Genomic DNA, 21,523 nt, shown 5'->3' on the forward strand with positions numbered 1-21,523 from the left:
AAAGACCAAAATGAACAGGTGACAACTTATGTCCTTGCATTACCTTTGATGGGAGTGTCGCCCCTGCCAACATGGCCACCACCACATAGACACGTCGGTGAGATCGTCTAAAAAGCTTAACGTAAAAAACCTTAACATCGCTTGATGTCCGAAAACGCCGATCAATCGTTACGAAAATTTATGTGGACATCTCTACTTATGCCCACTTAAATTTCTGAAAATATTAAAAATTAAAACGATCAACCCAATATATTGGATTTTATGGGCATTAAGAGTTTTCCTCTCCATAGGTGATCACTATACAGATAAAGCTTAACGTCGCTTATGTCCCAAAGCTATCATCAATCATCACCAAAATCTATGTTATGTCTCTCCTTATGCCGCTTTCAACCACAGAAAATATTACAATGATTGGCCCAATATTTTGGAGTTTATGGATGTTAAGCATCTTCCTGTCCATAGGCGCTACAAAGAAAAACTTTGCTTAATGTCAGAAACCTACAACCAATCGTCACAAAAATTTGTGGACATCTCTCCTTTTAACTACTGAAAATATTAAAATGATCGGCCCAATAGTTTAGATTTGAATGAATGTTAGGCATATTCCTCTCCGTAGACGCTCACAATAGACATTCATTCATTTTCCGTACCGCTTATCCTCACTAGGGTCACAGAAAAAGCTTAATATTTCTTGAAGAGGAGCATGCTTAACGCCCATAAAATCTGTAATATTTGGGCTATCGTTCTGATATTTTCAGGGGTGGAAGAGGGCATAAGTAGAGATGTCCACATACATTTTCGTGATTCTTGAAGATAGTTTTAAGAAAGGTGAAAAAGAGGGTGTGCACACTTGTGCAACATTATCTCATTTGTATATTTTTACTTGCCTTCTCGAAAAAAAATGAGTTGTACAGGTTGTTTGTCAAATTAATGGTTTCAAAATGATTTATTTTGATCTCATTAAAAAAACAATTTCCATTTGAACAGGGATACTTTTTATAGCCACTATACGTACCATAAGTTGTTTAATAATGATTTCATTGCCTCCATAAAACTTTGAGGACGGATAAGGTTACCTTTACAGACAATAATGTTCAGTTTTGATTGACACTGTCAGCGCTATTTATTTAACATGTTTATCAGTGTGTTATTATTGTGTAGTTGTAGTTTGCATCATTCTGATATCACACCATGGGAAACAATAACAAAAATAAAAAATAAATAAGTAAAAATAACTGTGTGGAGACAAAATTGCAATGAAAACAATGATTTAACATACTGTACAATTTTTATTCATTGAGAGGAGCGTTGTGAAAACAGACCCATTCAATTTGGGAAGTTCTCACAAATACTCCATGAGCATAGTGACATAAATTTCTCATTTATTTGTCATGATTTAAGAACTGGATTCTGATGAGTTCCAATAGGATAGGTTGCAGATTTGCATATATGAAAGCAGAAGTCTGCACACGGATTTTTCTTTAAGTATAAAATGAAGACAAAAAAAAACCCCTTCATACATTCTGTAACATCTTATTAAATACTATTAAGAACAAAAAAAAAAATTGCTGCTACAATTAGTTTACACACTTTATCTTCCAAGACTTTTAGCAAGTTAAATATACATGTAATCTATTCTCTAAATTTATCTTCTTTGCGTTTGTATTTTCTGCTAATGCGTTAACAAAATAAAAGCAATTTTAAAAGTAAAAGAAAAAAAACAACTTCCTAACACCCAAAAAAGACATTGGATCAAATATTTAGTTGTTTTCTTTAAATAAAAGTATAACAAAACAGTGCACTTTCCAGCATGATTTAAGGTTAAAAGTTATAATTTCTTCCTTACAAATATTTGCTTGCAAAAAACATTTAAAAAAGAAAAGAAAAAAAAAAACCAACAACCAGGAACAATCACAAAGATATAACAGTTAGTACACCAAAAGATTTTTGTACAGGTAGCACCCCCTTCATAATAACTGAAAGGGACTGATGTCTTTGTGTGCTTCTGGCCACCTTATTAAGCATCACCTGCTGCTTCGTCATTAAACCAGTAAACATGTCAATGATTAAGGTCCAGTTTTGTACAGGTCATCATTTTTGACACCATTATGTGCTCAAAGCCAAATAACGTTGTGTTCAGGCACGTCGAGCTATGTTGCAATCAAGTCGGTTTCCGGGACAGCCGCGGCTCCGGCCAGTTCTTAATAAGTAGACTTGTCGTTTCGTTTTCACCTCCGTTTATAAACGTTGACAGTCAGAATATTCAGAGAGGAAAACGTGTACAGGTACTCCATAGACAAACGGACTCGCTGCAGGACAGCACAGGAAGATGTGTGAGAGATATCCATTCGCATGAGTTTGAATATGACTGATCGCATGTAGTGTGTATGATGATGTCGTCAGAAGTATGATTATTATTATTTTTTGATTATTATTATTTGTTTAACGACTGTTTTAATTACGACAAGCGTACAGTTGATTAATTGAGGGTTAGGAGGATATTAAACCAGGATATTATACGATGCAGTGATTCCAACCATTGTGCTGTAAGAGCCACAGGAAATGATGCAATTTGACTTTCATTGGTTCGAAAACAATTTCCTACAAATACATTTTTGTTCATCTACTTATGCCAGCAATGTATGACAGACAGAACAATTAAATGATCTTCCTAGATGGCAGAAGGTGCAATACATCTGTGTATCCACCTGTCACCGTTCATACATCAGAATACAGTGGTGCCTTGAGATACGAATGACCTGACGAGCAGTCATTCAGACGTTTTCTTTTTTTGCTTTGACCAGGGAGCAAAACAATTTGAGATATGAGCACTCTGGAGTGGCAATGACATTAACTCATTTCACAACAAGCAGCAGTTTGGCAAATATTGAACAATTCTTTTTCTTCAAAAAAGGCTTCAAGTTGTTCATTGCCACTCCCTTTTGATGCTTACTATAACACAAAGATAATTACACATTGTGTACAAACAGTGAAGCAACAATGTAGACAGATAATGGAACAATACTCAAGCATTTTCTTTTCTTTATCATCTGTAAAGAACGACTAATATTAGAGCGGCTTACTGAGGACCCCAGACTGACACATACTGATGTGCGTATGTCTGTAGTATACTGCCCCCAGATGGCCAAAGCACACACACACACCTGAAGGAACAGCACCAATGTCCATTGAAGCAGAAAATGTGGCTTTTTTCTTAACATTCTATTTAAGTATGTCATGACTGTATGAGTTTGTAAAGTATAATATAGAGTGCTATTTTTCCTTATTAAAAACACATTACAAACATTTTTGGTTTTTAGTGGGCTGGAACGAATTAACAGCATTTCCATTCATTTCAATGGGGAAAGATGATTTGAGATGTGTATTTTGAGTTACAAGCATGGTCATGGAATGAATTAAACTCATATGTCAAAGTCTGTCAAAACTGTAATAGCTCTGTGTTCAATTCAACAGGCCCAAATTTCACCAAGGTATATTTGTGAGTAAATTGAAACATGACATTTTTGTTGGTGGTGTGCAGTGAGATTTTTCCTAATGTAAAATATCTGCCTTGGTCCACAAAGGATGGGAAACACTGTATAATGAATGGTATGCGAAAGTGAAACTGAAAAATTAACATGGGGGAAAAAAATAAGTAAAAAAAAAACCCCAAAGAGTTAAAGAGTGGTTAAAGAGTTAAGGCCCAGCAGTATTATGTGGTTCATGAATCAGTCTTCAGGTCCATTCTAGAACAATTATAAGGTCAATGAGATACTCATGGCACCTTGAAATGTAATGAAATCGTAAAAAGGCGCCGACGTCTAGCGTGATTTATTTGTAACGGCAATAATGGCAGCTGATGCCTTATATGGTCAGTTCAATTTAGCTGGAGCTGACTTGTGGTCATCGAGGAGGAGAACTAATAACTCATAAATAAAATGTCAGCATTGTGCAAGCCACACAAAGACCTGCTTGAACCGAGCTTTGCACACTGACTTTCTTTCCATAAATAAAGAAAGAGCTTTAACAAAAGATAAAGTTCAGAAAATGTAGGTTAATTTTTATGGGTACATGTTTTGATTTTTTTTGGTAACAGGAAAATTCTAAAAGCAAACAAATTTTTTGGTTCGTTTAAAAAAAAAAAAAAATCTGGACAAAATATTAAGCACTTTTAAAGCATTTGTTTGGTAATTGTGCTACTTTTATAAGAGTCAGATGTGTTGCTATTATCATGTGCTGCATGAAGATGGAAAAAAATAAATAAAAATGAAAGCATTAGCAACAGATGATCCATTCAAGCCAGAGAACAGAACAGAGACATTCACTAGTTCTGTTCCTGTTGTCCAAATCCAAACTACAGTAGTTTGCGCCGTCACGAGTGGACAGACCGCTGGGCTGTATAGTGTGAACGTGAGCCTGTAAACCAGTAACAGAGGGATCAGAGAGCCCTGCAAACATTTGACATTGAAGCGTGCAGGGTCAGTGTTTATGGCGTCTCAGATAAGGCCACATGAGGCACAGTACTGTGCGGAATTGCTTCAGGAGGAAGACGGCGCCTGTCTGGACAGCACGGAGATGTTTGGCTCTTGCCGGAGTTATCTTCACTTCCGCTACTCGGATTTGCTAATGGGATGAGACGATGGATAATAACACATTCACCGAGCCTTAAGAATTGTGTCGATTGTCTTGAAGCGATTGAGGCAAAATGGAGTGACATATTTCCTCCGGGCAACATTATTCTGCTCAATATGACGCGAGCTCGCCATTACTAAAAATGGAAAGTAGTGTAACATGGAAATCGGTCTGGCTACTTCGCACTATAAGAAGAATACAATACCTCCGAACTCTTACTCCAAAACTACTTGGCTACCGTGCTGCTGTATTGTAGTCTCTTATTTGCACGTGTACCAATGAAAATGAAGGCTCGCAGCAGGTTGTCAGGTCAATGAGTGGTAAGTAAAATATCAGTCAGTCTAACTCTCACAACTGAGCAACAATAGGCCTAAAACTTACGTAAGACAGGCTGAAGAAAGCGGACCGGGACAAACACCCGGGTTGAGAGGTAGAATGTTAACAGAGGAGAAAGTCCGAGTAACAACCCAGAGCGCCTTTCTCACCCCATTTCTCTTCCTGGCTAATCTTTGCCCACTTGACAACAATCTGATTCAACTCTGTAAGAAACTCCAAGGACATTAATAAAACCATTATGGACTTTCTTTTGGAAAAATTTCGGTTGGAAATAGCGACTGTGGAGATTTCTTTATAATCGCAGGTCAGGAAAATTTCACCAAAATCTTTCCTGAAAATCCAATTGCGATCGGAGTGATTCTTTGCCTTTAATTATTCATTGTTTCCACCTTATTACATGAACGAATACGGGTAGCGGGAGTGAAGATGGCTCCAGAAAGACATCTTTTAGAGCTGCTGTGAAATGACCCCCTTTTACAGTATTCAACGACAGCCAATGAGGGTGCGAGCGTGTAAATGTTAAGATAGTTGTGGCTAATACTGATAACCGTAGAGATAAGTAAATTGCGGGACCGTATAATTCAGCGTGTGTGTTTGTTTTGCGGGGAAGCGGGCCGATTTTCCTCAGTGGGTCTTTCTGAGCCGAACGTGGAGTGACATTCACAACGGAGGAGGCAGACGGCGCACTAACGAATATCACAATCACTGTGCCAGGGCAGAGGGCACCTGACGACTACTTGGACTGACCAGATATGCGTCCTAGAGTTGTAGGGCGAAGCTAGTTTTGGTAGGACTGTTGGTGTGTGACCATGTGTGTGTATGTGGTTGCATACATGCCATTAAGTCATTGCACCCCTTTTTTTTTTTTTTTTTTTTTTTGCATAATTCTCAATTGGCAGATTTAGTGTGTCATTGTATTTCCGTTTGGATTAAAGTGACAGTGTAAGTAAAAGCACGTGGCCATTACGTCAGTGTGCATACCGAGCACACATGCAAACACACCAAGCAGACTCCATTTGGTAAAATCTTCTGAAGCAGGCTGGCTGCGACTTGCATTAGCATGCTCAAAATAGCATAGTGGGAAGTGACAAACGAAAACACAGACAGTCAGGGATAGAGACAGACGGAGGTCGGTGGTTCACACGTCATCCACACGCCCAGCAATCCTGTACCGCAGCCTTTCATCCTTTTCTCTCAGTGTAGCATCCCTTGCTCCCCGAAATCACGCACCACACCGATGGCTACGCCAGACTCTCGCTGTGAGAAACCCCTCCCTCTCCTCCTCCCTTGCCCGCATCCCTGTGTCCGTCCCTGCTCCTGCAGGTTTTCCGCAGCCGTCCCCACTGGTAGCCAGCGAAGGTGGGGCTGATGGGGATGTACTTAAAGATGGGGTGCCTGCGGATGAAGTCCATTCCAAATGGCAGGTCGTAGGATCGCATCCCCTCTAGCTCGGCGGCGCTGGGACCCGAGCCGCGCTTTAGCTTCCCGATGCCTCGCTCTTCAGGAGAACCTGACGAGAGGTGAACATCATCTCCAGTTATCATCTCATTTCAGCATTGTTTTACACCGAAGTTCCAACGGCGGCGAAGTACCGCAAATTTGTAAGCGAGTCGGAATCCGCCATAGTCTATTATTATCCTACGCAAACGCAGTAATAAAATTACAGTCAATGTATGAAAAACACTTGTAGGCTATACATATAAAACAATCCAATTAATTCTCCTGCTATATCAGTTCACCTACCGCAGCCCAGCTACATATAAAATATTTTTGTGGAACATATCTACCTGTTAATCACAGAAATCTTAACTATGTTGCGGACATCTGCAATGTACTTTTCAGCCGTTAATTGAATGCCAGATCAGTCAAACAAAAACACAATTCACAATAGTGCTGTCACTATCGAATCTTTTTTAGAATCGAATCACCTATTGATCGAATAATTGAATAATAATTGTTCATTCTGCGCCGGTTGATCTTTGTCAGTACCGTAATAATCCGAGGACCTCTAGTACTATATTGTGACATTCATTTGATTATTCTCTTCCACAAGGTAGTTGGATAAAGAAATGGCTCACCTGGAATAGTATTGTCCAAAATAAAAGCAACTGAGCCTCCCACAAACATGGCAGTGGTGAGGAGTACGTTTAGCACTTGGTCAATCTCAACAATGCCTGGAAAAAGGAAAGGAAGAAAACTTTAAATTGTCAGGTCCATTCAACCAAATTGTGAGTCTCCTGCCAAACTTGCACCAACAAAAAAGCAAGCCCCCGGGGGACAAGACTTGAATATTAAAATACTGTATGCAGGTGCATTTCAATGAATTTGAATAGCATGAAAAGTCCTTTTAGTAGTTCAGTTGAAAAAGTGAACGTGCACACTGATTTATTTATTTTTTTTTTAAGTAATTTTGATCATTACAACTTACACTAACAAAAGCCCCAAATTCCCAAATTACAATATTGCATAAGAAACAAACAAAATGACTTAATATAGACTCTGGGTAGGAATTGGCCTTTTGAAAAGTATTTTCCTGTGAGTTTAATCTCCACTTTTTTTAATTGAACTACTGAAATAAATTGGCTTTTTAAAACTATTTAGTTGTTGTTTTTTCTTAGCCATACCTTTACCTTTATAGACTGTGACATGATTATTGAAACTGTTAAATTACATCTTTCCCATCATATAAAGTAATATATAAGTGACACATATTTATTAAGTAGTTACAGTTGGGTTAGACTTGTTAGCTCGTAACACAAACACAATGCATGTTATTTTCCTCATCAAACTAAAACAAAATTGACTTTCTAAATTCATCAGCAGCCCATTAAAGAAAAAAAAAGAAAAAAAGAAACTACAGTATGTAGTTTTGCTGTAACAAAAGGCGTCCTCAGCTGGTTGCTCCCATGTAGTGCTATCGATTCATGCCTCCACTTGTTCTTGACATAGAGACCACACAACCTTTATATCCCCCCCCCCCCGCAAACAAATTCCTCATAATGAGCTCCATTCCCAACAATCAAAGTAAATCTACTGCATTTCACTGCACCCACCTGTAACAAGTGGGTTCTGTTTGAGGTAGCTGGGCAACATCAGGCCAAAGAAGATGGAAAAGCCCAGAACAAAAAGGTTCCTCGAAGAGTTAAGGTCGACAAACTGCAGGTTGGACAGCCCCACCGCCGTGATCATGCCGAACAAGGTGCAGAACAGAGCCCCCAGCACAGGGTCTGGCAGGGAGGCGAACAGGGCGCTGAATTTACCCACAAGGCCCAGCAACAGCATCATGGCGGCGCCGTACTGGATCACGCGCCTGCTGCCCACCTGGGAAACAAGAGGAGATCAGAAACCTTACGCACGTATTCACCGTGCTACACGTCTGACTAGTTTTGAACGAAAAGTTATGTTTTGAATGATACAGTGGCACTCCAGTCCTCTAGGTCAGTGGTTCTCAACCCCACCCGCATATCTTTGATCGACCCTGAGGACTCCCCTCCTGGGAGATGAGAGTACAAAAAACCTGTACTTTTACAACTGATGGCTGCTGGATGTTTTGAACGTCACTGTCGCCATCTAGTAGCGGAGTGGCTGAAGCTGACTCGCAACAAAAAGCAAACTCGTTGGGGCACTTGTAAGTCAAGGTACCACAGTATTATAAAACGATAATTCTTGAGGGTTGAAGGTTTGATTTGCGTGTCCTATAAATAGATTTGTGGCTGTGAGATACCTTTGTTATACCCAGGACACCAATGTTTGGACTGGAGGAGGTGGAACCATTTCCTGTCCCGAAAAGTCCATCCAGAACACAAGAGATGCCCTCGACAAATATGCCCCTAAGGAGATAAAGGATTTTAGAGTGATCAGTGTCAACAAAAAGATTCCTTGGAAGAGTGAGGCAGAGGACTGACGAAGCTTACCTATTGATGGCGTGGATGGGAGGAGGAGGGGCACACGACAGACGGGCGCAAGCGTAATAGTCGCCTATGGACTCGATGATGCTGGCAACTACGGCGCTCATCATGCCGATCACACCTGCGGCCGTTACACTAGGAAGACCCCACTGGACTAAAACAAAACATTGGAGATCTTTTTAATGCAAAAACCTTTAATGTGATACATAACCTACAGCTTCCTTCCTATATTGTCCTGGTCTACGCAAAATTATGTTGGCTGTGTACAGTAAAATCAAAGGATGTTTGAGGTCTTCCATCAGGCATGGGGCGATCGTTTATTATAAACCAGCTATTTCTCTAGAATAATTTGTCTTAGTAAAAATAACCCTAAATACTTATTTGAAGCAGTAGCAATGCTAACCCAACAGCTCCCCCGATTCAGCTAATGATTTCATTCAATTGTTTACAAAAAAATTGGAACTCATTAGGGAAGAGATGAAAAGCACTTTGTGAAACCCTGCAATAAGTGGGACTAGTACGGGCATGATGGTGGATATTTTGGTTACATCTTGAGGGATTACTTGAAAGACACATCTCGTTAGTGTAGCAAAACAGACAAAATAATTGTTTGACACTCCCCTGGGAAACTGCTTCCAAGACCTATGACCTTATATTCTTAACATTATTAATTTATCCCTCTTTTCTGGAACTGTACCTGCAGCTTTTAAGATAGAAAGAAGAACGACACAAAGGACGAATTGAACCGCACAGGTGCAGCACATCTTCCTGAATGATTTGTGATTGGTAGAAAACGAAGTGAGAGATGCGAACAAACGTTTTCTTCTTTCCTCTTGCCTATCTCTTTCACAGTGTACAAACTATGTACAATGCAGGAAAAGGACTTGGGCCCACGAGTCAAATGTTAGTTTCAGCACATGCCACGAGCTGCTAAAACATGGACGGCGGGCCAGGCCGTAGCTTGGACACCCCTGATTTAAAGCATACTAAAACACTATGCTGTTTAGCCTACAAAGAGACACTCACAGGGATACGGGATCTTGAACCAGGGTGCAACCGAAAGGATCCCTTGGCGTGCGTCTGTACGGGCATAGTAGCCATACTTGTCCTTTTCGGGTGGGAAGACGTCAGTCACCGTGAAGATGAAGCACAAGAGCCATGACACCAGGATGGCCATGATGATCTGGGTGAATGACAAGTGAGAAAGGCAATCAAATACATTTGAACATTAAGTGACCACTAAAACAGAATTATGAGACAAAAGGCCATGTGCTGGTTTACTTTCGTTAGGTAACTACTGTATTTTTTAGATACACGAGCACATTCTGAGATCAAACATAGTCTAACATTGTGCCATTAACAATTGCAAAAAATAAAACATTTTAAAAAGTATTTCTCGTCTACATCAAACATTTAATGCACACAATATACTGTCTGTAATAATTATGCTATTGGTAAAATAGTCCAGTGGGGAGGCAGAGTTGAAAATTAATATTGAAATGACATTACAGTACATCCTCCCTGTCATATAAAATAATAAGTAAGTGACAATAATTTGTTTTACTGTTGGTTAAACTCATATCAGCAAAAAAATTAAATGAAATAAAAAAATAAATCTCTTCTTATTTCTTCAGCAGCTCATTTAGGCATCAAACTATGGAGTTGGGCCTGAACTAATGCTTTCATAACTGCAAATTAGTGTCTGTGGGCAACCATAGGCCATTAGGATTTTATCATGTATTCCAGTCCATAAAAACCCAATTTGAATGTACTTGTAGTGCCTAATAAGGAAGGTATCACTTTCCCTGCTATTTACCCTTTTGAATGTAATTTTTTTTTTTTTTTTTGTATTGTTGAGCTATTACTGTCAAAGAGATTGCTTCACTCCATAACCAGCAGATGGGAGCAGAAACACTGCATGGTGGCCCGCTTGAGTAACACGTTTCCAACATCCCAGCAGTGTGACACAATCATTTAAAACAATGTTGAGTAATAAAATAAAAATACTTAAGCAATAAGTCTGTTAGAACAGTGGTCTACTGTCACGAACTGTTACACAGCAAGGACTGACTCGAGGACGCACTTACTGGGAACATTTTGAAAACCTGCAGCCTGTAGGAAGTCCAGCCTTTCTTTGCTTTATAGACCGGCAACGGGAAGTGGACATTTCGGGCATATTGGGAGAAGAGCAGCACCAGGAAAATAGTTCTGCAAACAGACACAACTCTGCTTAGTTTAAGGCAAGATTTTAGCCTCTTAAATGTACTGATAATTTTGATATATAACTACAGAACTTGAATTGCTCCTTTCAGCAAACAACGACAGAGACATTTAGCTGCCCAGCATCTTCAGTAAGTACAAACAAACTCTTGTATTTTCGCAGGGTACATTGGGAACTGTCACAATCTAGTCAACCAATAAAAGAGGTCTTTGAGGTAAATTAATACAGTATAACCAATCTCAGAAGCACTATTCTTATATTGACAGCAATGTACACCATAGCAGTCGTGTGACACAAATTTGGATTTACACTGGGAGTCCAAGTGTCCAATTTTGATTTAATGCCTGTATAATTTTTTTTATCTGACAAACCTGCATTTACACTGAAGGAACATATGAACAAAAATCCTCAGACACAGATGCTGAAATTGCAAGTGTCATTACCTAGCAGTGACAACGTAGAAGTAAACAAATATTGTATATTATTGTTCACTGCTGGAAACAGTGAATTTCCCTGCTGTGGGATCAATAAAGCCTTCTTTGTCTTTCAAAAATATATTATTGGTCAGTTGGGTTTTGGTTATTTTACAAATTATAGACCAATCAAAAGTCTTGAAAATGGGTTTCTTAATGGTTCAATAAACATGGCGTTCTTTTGGTCGACGGCAGCAATATCATATATAATCCTCGAAGCTTTGCTGTAGCTTGGATTTACAGCGTGTGTTTCTTAATGTGTTTATTTGTGTTGTTTGGCCCAAGTGATTTACTAGAATGAATGTGTTTCTACACTGACTCTTTTTTCAAGCGACTGTGTTATAGTTGTATAAGCATCATGAGTTTGGTGATGTGTGGTAAGAAGACATCGCCACAGTGTAGAAGCTTTGGTGATCCGTCCATTCAAAGTTGGCCTATGACACATGTAACCGGGCAGCCTAACGAAATCCTTAGTCACGCCACACATGCTTTACTTGAGGCCTCTTCACTTGGCTGTGATTGATTGTTATGTACAGATGATTGAATTTCAACAACAGCTCACCGTCTAAACATATTGCTTTTGTTATATTGCAAAACACCCCAAGGCCACACAGACAAATCAATTAACTTGACTGCCTGAAAAGAGCAACTCAGAGGCAATTGCAAGACGAGTATGCCGAAAGAGCGATGACACAGCGGCGGCTGATGTCACAATCGGAGCGAGTTACCTTTGTCGACGGTGGTCATCGTACAATGGCTCAACACAATTCACAAAATGTTATTGGTATTATACTTTCAGGATGAACCTAAAATGCACAATAACCTTTACAGATGAATGTAATTTGACCTTCTCTAAACTTTCCAAAGTCTAACTGTTCAAATGTTTCAGTCATTTTTTCACAACTCGTTGTTCTCTAACAAGGTTCTGAACGGCAGAATTCCATGATCTAGGAATCAACCAATACATTACATTTACAACTTACAAAGGCTATAAATCTACCAATACATTACATTAACAATTTACAAAGATCTGAACTTACAGCATAGCGATGCCCCAGTGTTTTCCTGCCCTCTCCCCTGCCGCCTGGAAACCGGAGAGGCCGATGAGGGCTACAGTGGGGGTGATGGTCAGAGGTCCGATATACTTCAGGAGGAGCCCGGGTAGACCCAGCGCCCCAATACACACCTCCACTAGGGATGAAACGATGATCGCCCCTTGGATCTGAAGAAAATAACAGACTGTGTTAAACTCATGTTCATCACATTCACACACGTTTCATATATGCAAATAAAAGCAGTCACAATTCAGTTGTCAACTAAATCAACGAAAAATATTTTTTTTCGCTTCAATGGTTCGCTTGTGTTTGTCCTCGCTTGCGTTTTAACTTTTTATTCTGCCTGATGGTTCCTGTTGTTCAACACTCAATTAATAAATTTCCTTTGGTCTGACCCACTTTCATGTAAGTTTTTTGCATAGAAGACAATAGTTACTCAACTCTGTTTGCATAAACAGAACATTTTAATGACTAATAAGTGCAACTGTAAATCAACCCCTGCGGTCAGACAGTCACATCCACCTGTTGGTATGTTGGCAGCTTTCAACTACTGTTTGGTAAGAAGTTATTCAACTCACATTTAATAACACATTATGGCATTCTTACTCTGGAGTCTTTTTAGAGTCACATAATATGAATTTCATTTCCCATTTTGCTTCTGGCCACTTCCCCATATAACTTTCAAGTGTGAGCAGTGTTTTTTCCCCGTTTCTCACTTCTCGTATCCTGGGATGCCAGATGTGCTCTGTGTGGAGAATCTCTGTGCTGTTTGTCTCTAGTATCGCTAAGGGGAGTGAAACAAGAAGATGATTACAAAGGAGGTAAATAATCATTGACAGATAGAGTAAATCAGGATGTGATCACACACATAATCTTCATATGATACACTGGAGAAGATGGTCTCACCTGTGTTGTTACATTTCCATTTGTCCAGTGACAGAATGGCTCTGGCTGGGGCGAGGAAGGCGAAAGCGCTAGCCTGGAACAAAGGCAACCTAGACACCAGCAAACACAGAATAATAGAATAATCCATGTAGGGCTGTCGGGGGGCGGTGGTGGGAGGCGAGGGTGGATGGTTTGGCTAACTCGGCTAATTCTACCACAAAAATTGGTCAAAACAAAAATTTCTGCCTCGAGGCAATAAAAAAATATTAATAAATGCATATTTTCCCTGCCTGGAACCAACATGTGCTGCCTGGAGCCATTTGGCCATGTTTACCGCACGAACATTTGTTCCAGACGGACGCAGTGTTGAGCCAGTGAAAAACATTGCCAAAAGTGACAGACAAGTGTCTGTAAGTGATTTGTAAGACACTATTAGATATGTAATGCACACATAACATGATTGATGAGTGAGCTGCATGGTAGTTAGCGTTTTCTTTTCTTCTTCTAATTGTAATTGCCAGTGCTAATGCTAATCACGAATTCTAACCATTTAGCAAAGGCTCATTTTGTTGTAGTTTATAGCTGACTCAGTACCAACATATGCAGTTTAAGGATAGAGGTCCAGTCCTCATAATAAAATGCATGCTAGTATTAAAAAATAAATAATTGGACTTTTTGATTGCTTGAGTACTCCACAAAATATCTATAGGATAATGGATTGTAAACCCTAAATCCATGCATACATTTTCTATAACTCATTCTTATTAGGATCACAGTGAGCTGGAGCCTATCCAAGCTGACTTTGGGTGAGAGGCAGAGTACACCCGTTAGCTAAACATTCATGCAAACATAGACAATTTATATGTGCATGCTTTTGAAATGTGAGAGGAAGCCGGAGTACCTGGTGAAAACTCACACAAGCACATCCAGAGTCGAACCTCAGAGCTGTGAGGCAGACAATATTAACCAATACTCCAGTGATTCCCAACCACATCGACGTGGCCCACGAGTGTCCCAGAGAGAGATCATCAGGGATGCTGGGGGAAATTATTAAATTTCACTTCTCTTTGTGCATCCATCTATGCTACTGACTTGTTGTGACAGGCAGAACAATACATGCGCGTCCAATAGATGGAAGAAGTTACAATAAATCTGTGCGTCCACCTGTTGTCATTTATACATGAGAATTAGTAGATAGATGAACAAACATTTGTCATGAATACATTTCTGGCAAATTGTGTAAAATTGGATAGTTTTCCGCGGCACACCTGATGATCTCTCACAGCACACTATTGCGCCACATTACACTGGCTGGGTTTCACTGCACTGATTATGTCTAATTGATATGTGGTTGTGTTTGCATATGGTGGTTTGCATTACAACTGCATCGCATTGGGAGTTTTCCTTTAGCAAGATAAGTTAATCTGAATAGTAAAAACAGTTCAACTAATACTTTACTGACGGTCAATCAAAACGTAACTGTCTTATCTTTGAAATTCGTCTTCTTGAATTGGTTCTCATTCAATTGTACCTCATGCTAGGTCCAATCAAAGTACAAACAGACAAGACAAAAGCTAGTTTCAGAGTTTAATTACACGGGAAGCAGAACAATGGGTTTCATCATAATTCACATTGCATGACTGTCATATCTTTCACGCCACCTGCCTGTAGTCACCACACGTATTTGTCCTAGGATTAGCGCGCCCAGCTATAGATCTCTGAGGACAGGTGTGTTAATGTATACTTAGGCACCATACTGAAGCACACACTTTTGAATGACATGAAGAAGGCTAAGCGCAGGAGGAGCCCTTAATGACGACAACAGCCATCAATGCTGAGGGCTTAAGAGTGGAAGAATGGGGTTTGAGTGGTCTGTGTGCGCGTGTGTGTACCTGCAGCCCAGCGTGGTTTGTAGAAGGGTTGTAATCCCCACACAAAAGAAGATGGTCCCTATGAGGTGGCTTGTGGCCCATTGGTCAAAGCCGACACACATCGCTTCAGCGAGGAGGAATGGCACCGCTATGGTTCCACTGAAACACGTCAAATAATGCTGCAAACGCAAGACGAGCGTCTAGTTAGACACGGCACGTTATCTTTTTTTCCCCAACCATTTTCCCACCAAGTTTTGAAAATAATCACTTTATAGGTTAATCTACACCAGTGTTTCCCAACCTTTACTGAGCCAAGGCATACATTTCACATAAAAAAAATCTCGTAGCAATAGCATTCATACAGAGATAATCATGATCTCGTTTTAATTTTCTTAATTTACTTTTGTGAAATTCAGGCATGTTTTGTTGAACATAAGGCTGTAATTCTGTTATATGAATGGCAACAGGTGTATACACCTTTATTGTATCTTCGGTTATCGAGTGGAATTGTTCTGTCACTATGTGTCGTTGGCATAGCTAGATGAACAAAGTTACATTATTTGTAGTAAATGACTATCAGACCATTCATTCATCTTCCGTTCCGCTTATCCTCACTCGGATCGCGGGCGTCCTGGAGCCTATCCCAGCTATCTTCGGGCGAGAGGCGGGGTACACCCTGAGCTGGTCGCCAGCCAATCGTAGGGACTTTCAGACCAATTAAGTAGAATGAGAACATTTCCCACAGCACACCTGATGGCTCTCTGAAAGTAAACTAATGCGCCACAGTACAGTGGTTGGGAATCACTGATCTACACAATGTTCATACAAGATCCAATATAAGAGCTGGGTTAAAAATCCTGCCTTTACAAAAATAAGGCTTAGTTTTGACTGACACTGACAAAGAGGTACCAATATTAATTTAACAATATTTTCATAACAAGAGCTCCAGTGGCGTGACTGAATATTTCACTTTATTTTCTCAAGTGTGAATACTGTACACACGTGTGTAACCAAATGTTTACCTGTAGGCCTAAAAACACACACAGGTACCAAGGCGGCGTGTCTTCTATGATATAGATCATGTCCATCCTCCTCGGATCAGTGCTGTCTAAGCTGTCCAACGTCTCTGACATTGAGCTCTATACACACACACACACACACGCACGCACACACACACACACGCGCACACACACACGCGCACACGCACACACACACGCACACACAGCAATGAGACACAGTATATTCTAGTCGATTTGTAATACCGCATTCTCACGACCATAAGGCGTACTTAAAAGTCGTACATTTTCTCCAAAATGGACGGGGCACCTTATAATGCGCCGCGCCTTATGTGTGCACAGAGTTCCAAAATCTATAAATGTTGTTCTGTGATGAGCGCTCCGTTTGACTGACTGGAAGCATTTCCTGCCGACACGCTGCTTATACAGAGGAAAAGCGGACGTGGCTGAGGACACCATGCGGACGTAAAGGGGGAAGGTTGCGCGTGAAGGAGGACGCTAAAGGCACGCCCCCAGTAGGTACATAGCGCCGGTCAAGCCAGCCTCCACTCTTAAAGTAGCAATCAAGCCAGCCGCCCCTAATTTTGTTCATACTAGGCATTACGGTAATAAGTCGCCAACTCGCGGCGAAAGCCACCTTCAAAATAAAAGCTTCCCAATAATACAGCCGTCAGTGCTCTTCGGTTAAGGAATGCAACCAGAAAAGTTAATTTGAATCTTGAGATGCATTAAAAAAATGTAGTTTATTAGTTTTCGGAGACTTTTATTTTGAAATACAATCTCAGATCTTCATCAAACCTCTTTTAGTGGAGTCCTTGGTAGTCTGTCACACAGATCTGGACTTGTCTTGCGATACCAATGGGATTATGTTGGGGTGGCTTTGGCTCAGTAGGTAGAACAGGTTCGAATCCCTGCTACGACTGTCCGCATGTCGAAGTGTCCTTGGGCAAGACACTGAACCCTAATTTGCTCCCAGTGGGCCTGGCAGCGCCTCGCATGGCAGCAGTCGCTCATTGGTTTATGAATGCGTGTGTGAATTTGAGGCTTTGGAAAGTGCTTTGGGCACTGTGATGGTGTAGATAAAGCGGTATATAAGTGCAGTCCAGTTACCATTTATTTTTCATAAGATATTACATAGGGGCGGCACGGTGGACGACTGGTTAGAGCGTCAGCCTCACAGTTCTGAGGACCCGGGTTCAATCCCCGGCCCCGCCTGTGTGGAGTTTGCATGTTCTCCCCGTGCCTGCGTGGGTTTTCTCCGGGCACTCCGGTTTCCTCCCACATCCCAAAAACATGCATTAATTGGAGACTCTAAATTCCCCGTAGGTGTGACTGTGAGTGCGAATGGTTGTTTGTGCCCTGGCAACCATTTCAGGGTGTACCCCGCCTCCTGCCCAATGATAGCTGGGATAGGCTCCAGCACGCCCGCGACCCTTGTGAGGAGAAGCGGCTCAGAAAATGGATGGATGGATGGAAGATATCACATAAACTACATTTTTTAATACATCTCAAGATTCAAATTAACTTTTCTGGTTGCATTCCTTAACCGAAGAGCACTGACGTCCGTATTATTGGGAAGCTTTTATTTTGAAGGTGGCTATTACCTTAATGCCTAGTATGAACAAAATTAGGGGCGGCTGGCTTGACTGCTACTTTACGAGTGGAGGCTGGCTTGACCGCAGTCGAAAACAGCACCTACGAAGAGACACGCTTACGAAGCACAGTTTAAACAGCAAGCTATCAGTTACGCGGAGGAACATGGGAATCGAGCAGCCGCGAGAGAATTCAAGATCAGCGAATCCATGGTTCGCAAGTGGAGGAAGCAGAAAAACGAGCCTCGCCAAGTCAAGAAGACGAAGCTGAGTTTCCACGGAAAAAAAAGAAAAACAAAACGCGGAAACAAGGCGAGGTGGCCCGATTTGAAAGACGAACTCGAGCAATGGATTAATGAACTCCAACCGCTGGACATCGGTGTAAACAGGGCGTTCAAAGTGAAGTTGCGAGCGGCGTGGGAGCGAGGGATGACAGATGGCGAACACAGCTTTACTAAGACTAGGAGGCAGCGCCGGGCGAGTTACGCCACAATTTGTGAACGGATTGTGGATGTTTGGGCTAACGTGTGTGCTTGCATTGTTGTTCGAGCTTTCGTAAAAGCCGGCATCATTTCTGAGGAGCCGCACGGCAATGAGACGGACTCGAACGAGGCGTGTTTGATTGAGAACTTGCCCAGCTGTTCATTTTGGATACAGAACATGAGGACTTTGATGGATTTGTGGATGAGGATTGATCAAAAAGTAATGTGAGTACATTGTTAAATACTTCCATAAAGTACAACCGAACTCAGTTTGGCTCCCGCTGCCTTTCTAAAAACATTGTTTTAGCGTGCATGCATGCTACCGTATGTTTTAAGATAGCATATGTTTTACCATGCCTGCGCCCAATAATACGGTGCGCCTTATGTATGTGTTAAATGCAGAAATAGACCCTGTAACTGAGACTGCGCTTTTTAATACTATGATCGTGAAAATACGGTAATACCGTATTATTCACTTATGTAATCAACTTCTTGAATGGAAAAGCACACTTTCAAGTGTTAAATTATCCCAGGGTTTAAAAAAAGAATGTGACAAAGAAGGAACGTCTCGAATCCAATGCGATTTCACTTCGTCTGAAATGAAAAGTGCACTGTCACAGTGACAACATGGAACGTGTGCATTAGAAAGAGGGGAGGGGGATATTGTGGAGGCATTGTTTTGGCCAGTATGGAGCAGGTATTGTGCATTAACAGCTTACCAATACTTTTAAATATTGCACAGAGGTTTAAGTGAAGGATAACTCAGAAGACAAACTCAAGGACCTCTCTCATGGGAATTTATTTCCTCAAACTCAGATGTGGAGGGGGTTATCTGTAAAGGGGGAGGCCTTTAAAAAAAAAAAAAAATAAAATAAATACTAACTAGAGGTGTCACTATTAATCACTGCCAGGCCTCCATGTTAACATGGATATTTGAATTCAACAGCCGTCAATGGCAGTGAATGAGTTAATCAATCGACACTCAATTAAACATAAACCTTCATCCGATTAATCAATGGAATAATCAATACATCAATTCTAAATATATTCTATAGTGACAGCCATAATACAAACGAGCTTTTGGAATAATACTAGTCAATGTTATGGGTATAGAGTAAACCCACATTCATGGCGGGGGATAAATTCCAGACCCGCTTGCAATCTGCGAAAATCTGCGATATACACAGACCATTAAATTGTTTGATATAGTTTTACCCCTCCCACACGCTATAAACACATCTATAAACCCATTACAAAACACCTTTTAAAAACAATGTAAAAACATATTTGAACACAAAAAAACTGCATGCATAAAACACTGTATGTATTGTAGCTTCCGTGTACATGTATGTTCTTTTCACAAGTCTACATGTGAGTGTCTGGGCATGAGCTGTGGCTGACAGCAGCTCCAGCATGAATGTGCTCATTGTGTTTATGGGTTTTACAATTTTTCCAGTTTTCAACAAATGAAAAGTACATCAACGACTGTGGCAACAAACAAAACAAAAAGATTATAAACTATAAACCACAGACTGCCGAAATATAGCAGGGATTTCCGCGACAGACAGATAGATGTTTCTCAAAAAATCTATATAACGGGCACGCTAAGTATTTTTATAATTTATTATTCTACCAAATCTTCCATTGATTATTTGAGTATTAGGATAAAAAAATAGTTAGCATTATTAAACAACAATACCAATACAAAATATGCATGTGAGGTGTAGGTATTATTTTTGTCCACTGGCTATATTAAAAGAGCTAACGATGTTTACTTTACCTCATGTGGGCAATCATACAGCACACGTGCTGTTGTGTAAGCCAGTCCCGCTTTGCAGTAGACACACTGCACTTTATCTTTTCTTAAGTGTGAAACGAACCCAAACTTTGAACATTCTCTGTCTTTTACGCACTCTTTCTTCCTGTTCACTAATTGATATCACAGCTGATCTAAACTTTGGAAGAGGTCTGTTCACAGTACTTTTGTATTTAGGTCAACTTTTTTTGTTTCAACTAGGCTGCTGTTGATTGTTACAGTCTAGCACCACTAAGAGCCTGTAATACATGCGAGTCAGCGACTGCAACATGTGACTGCCAGTTGTATTGGTGACAGTCACAAAAATAAGTCACGAGCTACAAGCAATGCTTTATTCAGTCACGGGTACCTTTTCTGCTCCTTGAACATCTTTTGTGTAGATGGCCATCAGCTCGGTGTTCTCTGTATCCTGGTCCCCATTGGATCCGCCCACTCCATTTACCACCACCTAACCACAAAGATGTTTTATGTTAAAAATGGTTTCTAAATTGTAGTTACAAATACCCCTGTACAAATGTGCCATTAATATAGCACATAACCAATGAACATGTTTTAACATGCATCTCTTGAATTCGACGATCCCAAGGGTTGGCAAACTTTGTGCTCAAGGGACACATTTGATTTTTAAAGGGACAGATGGGCCATGTCATTTGTAGATTAGTAATTAACCAATTATCTAAGAAATTAATTTTTAATGTACATGTAAAAAGTTTATTTCACTAACTTTTTACTTTACCATTTATAATAAATAAATTATACAATTAAATTCATGAATTAATACATTTGAATTAACCGATGTTGAGGAAGAAAAAATGGACAATTACTGCAACAAACATTACATGCCTCTTGATAATGTAAATGCATACATTGCGTATCCCTGTAATAGCCCGTGTGACTTGTTTTAAGTATAATGCCACTTGACTGTAATGTTTTATCCCCAGATTTTTGAATTCATTATACGTATTTGTTTCCCTCAACTCCCATTCTGATGTATACTTTGCGTTGGACACCACACACAGAACCAGATCACACACATGCAGGCATGAGAGATACAGAGAGAAAGATGTGCGCAATGTGGGGTGTAACGATTCATATATTCCTACAATTCAACTACATCGATCTGTGCTCGCCAAGTCGGATTTCCGGATGACATTTACCGATCTAAAATCGTTTTGAAAGGTAATCAATCGATTGTATCGATATTAGGAAATAATGCAATGGATTTAAGCATAGCAG

General features: G+C 40.4%; 1 protein-coding gene across 4 annotated transcripts in view; it reads right to left on the bottom strand.

Annotated features, from left to right (window-relative positions):
- Window positions 1–933: 933 nt before the first annotated feature.
- The window catches only part of slc23a2 (solute carrier family 23 member 2), a 53,757-nt gene continuing 33,167 nt past the window's right edge, over window positions 934–21,523 (bottom strand). For all 4 annotated transcript variants that reach the window (XM_061767615.1, XM_061767616.1, XM_061767614.1 and 1 more), the window contains 13 exons: window positions 20,637–20,735; window positions 16,404–16,520; window positions 15,403–15,560; window positions 13,532–13,620; window positions 13,342–13,409; window positions 12,611–12,792; window positions 10,964–11,084; window positions 9,903–10,059; window positions 8,883–9,030; window positions 8,693–8,798; window positions 8,022–8,289; window positions 7,047–7,142; window positions 934–6,478 (listed from right to left, as the gene is read on the bottom strand). In XM_061767615.1, coding sequence (XP_061623599.1) covers window positions 6,210–6,478; window positions 7,047–7,142; window positions 8,022–8,289; window positions 8,693–8,798; window positions 8,883–9,030; window positions 9,903–10,059; window positions 10,964–11,084; window positions 12,611–12,792; window positions 13,342–13,409; window positions 13,532–13,620; window positions 15,403–15,560; window positions 16,404–16,520; window positions 20,637–20,735 — 1,878 coding nt within the window. In that variant the 3' untranslated portion in view covers window positions 934–6,209. The remainder of the gene's footprint in view (window positions 6,479–7,046; window positions 7,143–8,021; window positions 8,290–8,692; window positions 8,799–8,882; window positions 9,031–9,902; window positions 10,060–10,963; window positions 11,085–12,610; window positions 12,793–13,341; window positions 13,410–13,531; window positions 13,621–15,402; window positions 15,561–16,403; window positions 16,521–20,636; window positions 20,736–21,523) is intronic.

This window comes from Phyllopteryx taeniolatus, chromosome 3 (assembly GCF_024500385.1).
Source record: "Phyllopteryx taeniolatus isolate TA_2022b chromosome 3, UOR_Ptae_1.2, whole genome shotgun sequence".
NCBI lineage: Eukaryota > Metazoa > Chordata > Actinopteri > Syngnathiformes > Syngnathidae > Phyllopteryx > Phyllopteryx taeniolatus.